A 4,449-nucleotide genomic window follows, 5' to 3' on the forward strand; every position below is an offset into this window, starting at 1 on the left:
ATGGAGAACTGCAGAGACAAGTTGAGTCTTGGGATCAGAAAGTCCCCCAAAAAAAAAAAAATCAAACAACCCCTACATCACATGTTGTTTGGGAGGGTTTCCTCCTCGCTCATCCAAAAACAAGCTCCAGCATATTCAGTTGTCAGAAATGACTGGAACTTCAAAAGGGACTGGCCAGATGAAACAACAAAAAAAAGGCTTTTTTGGCAGCAAAGCCACCAGATGGGTTTGGGTCACACAGGGATAAAAAGTACGCCATGCCACGGTTAAATATACTGCTGGATCTTTAAGGTTGTGGGCATATATTCTAGCAAATACCAACAGATAAAAAATCTAAACTTGAGACGGCCTCTGCTAGAAATCTTATAATGGGTCATGGTTGGATCTTCCATCAGGACAACGATCCAAAACAAAAAAAATCAACACAGAAATGTGTCACTGAGCACAAAATGAAGCTTCTGCCATGACCATCCCAGTCCGACTCCCAGACCTGAACCCTATAGAAAATGAGTGGGGTGAACTGAAGAGAAGAAGCGCCAACATGGATCTGGGAATCTGAAGGATCTGGAGAGATTCTGTACGGAGGAATGGTCTCTGATCTCTTGTCAAGTGTTCTCCAAACTCATCAGGCTTTATAGAAGAAAACTCAGAGCTGTTATCTTGGCAAAAGGGTGCCAGTAATTATGGCCAATGTGTTTTGGAGAAAAACATTTATTTCACAATGTGATTTCCCCCCCACTTTCAATTCTTTTACTTCAATGAAAAGTTAGATTTTTGCGAATATTTTGAATGAAAGATCAAAAGGATAAACAATGCAGATTTATTTTTACAGCCATCTTTGATCATATTTACCAGTGGTGCCAATAATTCTGCGTGTATATATATACACACTGTATATATTTTTTTACATAAAAGTTAATTGGTTTACATAGTAAAATTGACTGTGGAACCTAGTTATAGTTCCATCTATGAACACACGATTCATGCTCAAACTAATTTTTGGGTAATTAAATCCATCCTCCATAAGAACACCAGCATCATCACCACACTCAGAAGAAAATGTGACGGAACCCGCTTTTACACATGCAGACTGGTTGAACTTCAATGTGATCAATGTATGATGAGGCACGTATTCGCTCGTGACAGAAGGCAAATATTTTCTGACCTCTAAACCAGGTCTCTCCCATTTGCAGACCCCAACATTTGAAAGACTGTAAAAGGGCAAGCAGGTTTTGGCCCATGGGCCTTGACCTTAGATTGAAAACTCATGAATCTTTCCCCCAGTTTTCCCTGAACCAAACACGTGCATTAGTGTCCAGTTTTAGGAGGTCCATAATCCAGGCATCTTTTTGTGCCCCTTCCAGGAACTCTGATAGGGATATTTGACCTGTGGATGAAGAGGAAGACTGTTTTTAATTAATTCTTTCATCATCCGCTCCCTCTCTCCCTATCCACTGACAGGCTTATTTTAGCAACAATCTAAGCCTACACATTATATAAGGCTGTTTATTCATCTGTGCGCTCCTGTGGATTTTTAGAAAGTAAACATAATTTTCACACACTCATGAGTTTAATTTGTCAAGTTGCATCAGTGTCCAAATAGTATTATCACAGGAGATTTCAGACATTTTCCTCAAGCAACAAATATAATTTCCACAACTCAAATGATGTAGGCCTATTGGGTGTATTCTGTGATATAAATGACACAGATATGATATGTATATAATATATGAAATGATACGTCAGTTTGGGGAGGGTCTATTCTAGCATCACAATGCACTTTTGCTTGAAGCAATGCCCGTAGGGAAATTATTTACTGAGTTTGGTGTGGAAGACCTTGACTGGCCTTCAAAAAGCCCAGACCTGAATCCCACTAAACACCTTTGGGATGAACTGGAACACTGACTATGAGCCAGACCTCAACACCTAACATTAGTCCCTGACTTCACTGATGCTCTTGAATGGAAGCAAATTCCTACAGACATGTTATAACATCTAGTGGAAAGCCTTCCCACAAAAAAGTTAATCCCTACCCTTACAAAATAAAAATGTGTATTGCATAACACACTTCCACTTGTGAAACTAGTGCTTATATTTTTCAATATATTGCAATATATCCATTGACCATGTATGGATTCATATATATATATATATATATATATATATATATATATATATATGTATATACATCTAAAATTTTATTTTATATTTTATCTCACTTTATTGTGTGCACAGTTACACATTTGATATATGAAAATATGCATTTAGTGAAAACAAATATTAAAAATGTTGGATATTTGGACAATTGGATGTCTTGTTAAAATCATGGTGGGCGAATTAGATTGTATACATAATTGTGTACATATATTTGCACATACATGTTCCCATTTAAATGTAAATATACATATGTTCAAATATACTTATGTACACACAGTACCATATTTTATGACATGTAAGTGTATTATTGAATATAAAATTACATATAATATGATTTATACGTAAACATTTTCAATATACATTAAATAATGTAATATACTGATCTTTCACATATAAGGAAAATATTTTCTTTGCGCAAATGAATGGCTTGAAATAGAATGCTGAACAAGTTTTTAGGTGTGCTGTTTGAATGTTTACATACTTTTTTGGGCAACATGTTCATCTGTTTACCACAATAAAGTACATTTTTGGTCTTTAAAGTCCCCCTGTAGTCAAATCATCTTTGATAATCAAAATGACATATTTAAGTTTTTCCTGAGAAAACATTTTATTTGTTCCTTAAAATAGCTTGAATGGAACTCTATGGAACTCTACACTATACATGGACACAAGAATATGCAAATTAGCCCCGCCTCCACTCACTCACAACAGCTCGGATTACCTGATCCACTGGATCAACTGAAGTAAACCCTACACAATGGCAAGTCGAAATATTAGTTTAATCCAGCCATATATGTTTGAACCCGAAACTGATTCAGAAGAAGAGGAAGTACGAATTATACAGGGTCATCTACATGTCAATGTATTAAAGTATTAAAGCCAATGGTAATGTGCTTTATGTATCACTCTCTACAACGTCGGACACATAACGGTAATTAATATGATTATAGAAAATCAGTTCTTCTTCTTCGGTTCACTGCAGTTTTAAGGAGAAATTACTAGCAATGGTGTTGACTTATGAATTTGCACATGGTTTGTTTTAAAAGGATAGTTCACCCAAAAATGAAAATGCTGTCATCATTTATTCACCCTCATGTTGTTCCAAATCTGTATGAATTTCTTTCTTCTGTTGAACTTAAAAGAAGATATTTTGAAGAATGGTGGTAACCAAACAGTTGATGGACCCCATTGACTTCCATAGTATTTATTTTCCTACTATGGAGGTCAATGGGGTCCATCAACAGAAGAAAGAAACTAATACCGGTTTGGAACAACTTAATGGTGATGACTGGAAAAAAGACTGGTAGAGTGATGACAACATTTTTATTTTGGGGTGAACTATTTCTTTAAAGCCTATTAAAACACCATAGACATATTACCAACATTTAAAAACTTGATTTTAACCACAGGGGGTCTTTAAATATTTATTTGAGGAAGGAAAAAAATCCACTTACCATCTTGGTTTACATCCAAAATTTCGAATACCCTGTCACAAATTTCACTGTGTGTCATGTTGATCTTGTTTTTCTTAAGTTTACAAATGATCTAGAAGGAAAAAGCGAGACACTTTTTAGGCAAGGAAATACAAAGATGACAATGGTGAGAATCAAGACCACTCTCACCCTTATAATACGTTTGACCTCTTGTTTGTCCAACTTTCCACTGTCATCTCTGTCATAGACTTTAAAAGACCATTTCAATCTGTCCTCTAGGTTTCCTCTCAGAACAAGGTGGACAGCTGCTACAAATTCCATAAAGTCTATAACATCATCCTGCAAATGGACACAAATGATTCTCGGATGATGAGCTGATCACATATGCACATAATCACAGCTTATGCATAGAAATTGCTGCTTTGCAATCACTATTCAATTTTTAAGTAAATGTGCACTTGCATTTTAAAAGTTTTAAATGATGTAAAAAATACTTGACCTTTTAAACTCTTGCGCTTTACCTTGTTTGTGTCAAATGATTTGAAGAGCGTTTCCATGTACAAAGCCTCATCTTCCGATGTGCTCTGAATTCCGAAGATCTTGCGGAACTCATGAAGATGCAGGGCTCCACTTGGGCACTCTCTCATGAATCTGGTATAAAGAGGCTGGATATCTGATAGGTCCAATTCTTCATCTTCATCACTTTGAATTTGACCCATACTGAAGTCCAGTCTTTGTCCAAAATGTTGATCATCTGAAAATAGCCACGATAACCGAAGCAAAAGTGCCGCGCTGCATTCTCCTCACGGCTAAACTGACATAATCCACTTACAACTAGAAACGTGTTGTCTTACTATAA

At 36.1% G+C, this 4,449-nt stretch overlaps 1 protein-coding gene across 1 annotated transcript; it reads right to left on the reverse strand.

Annotated features, from left to right (window-relative positions):
• Positions 1–4,449, reverse strand: guca1g (guanylate cyclase activator 1g). The gene is made up of 4 exons (XM_082158974.1): positions 4,112–4,449; positions 3,780–3,929; positions 3,612–3,702; positions 1–1,387 (listed from the first exon to the last, which is right to left on the reverse strand). The coding sequence occupies exons 1-4, from the start codon at positions 4,307–4,309 to the stop codon at positions 1,266–1,268; spliced, it is 561 nt and encodes a 186-aa protein (XP_082015100.1). The 5' UTR covers positions 4,310–4,449; the 3' UTR covers positions 1–1,265.

This window comes from Leuciscus leuciscus (genome assembly GCF_965113295.1).
Source record: "Leuciscus leuciscus genome assembly, chromosome: 25".
Taxonomy (NCBI): Eukaryota; Metazoa; Chordata; class Actinopteri; order Cypriniformes; family Leuciscidae; genus Leuciscus; species Leuciscus leuciscus.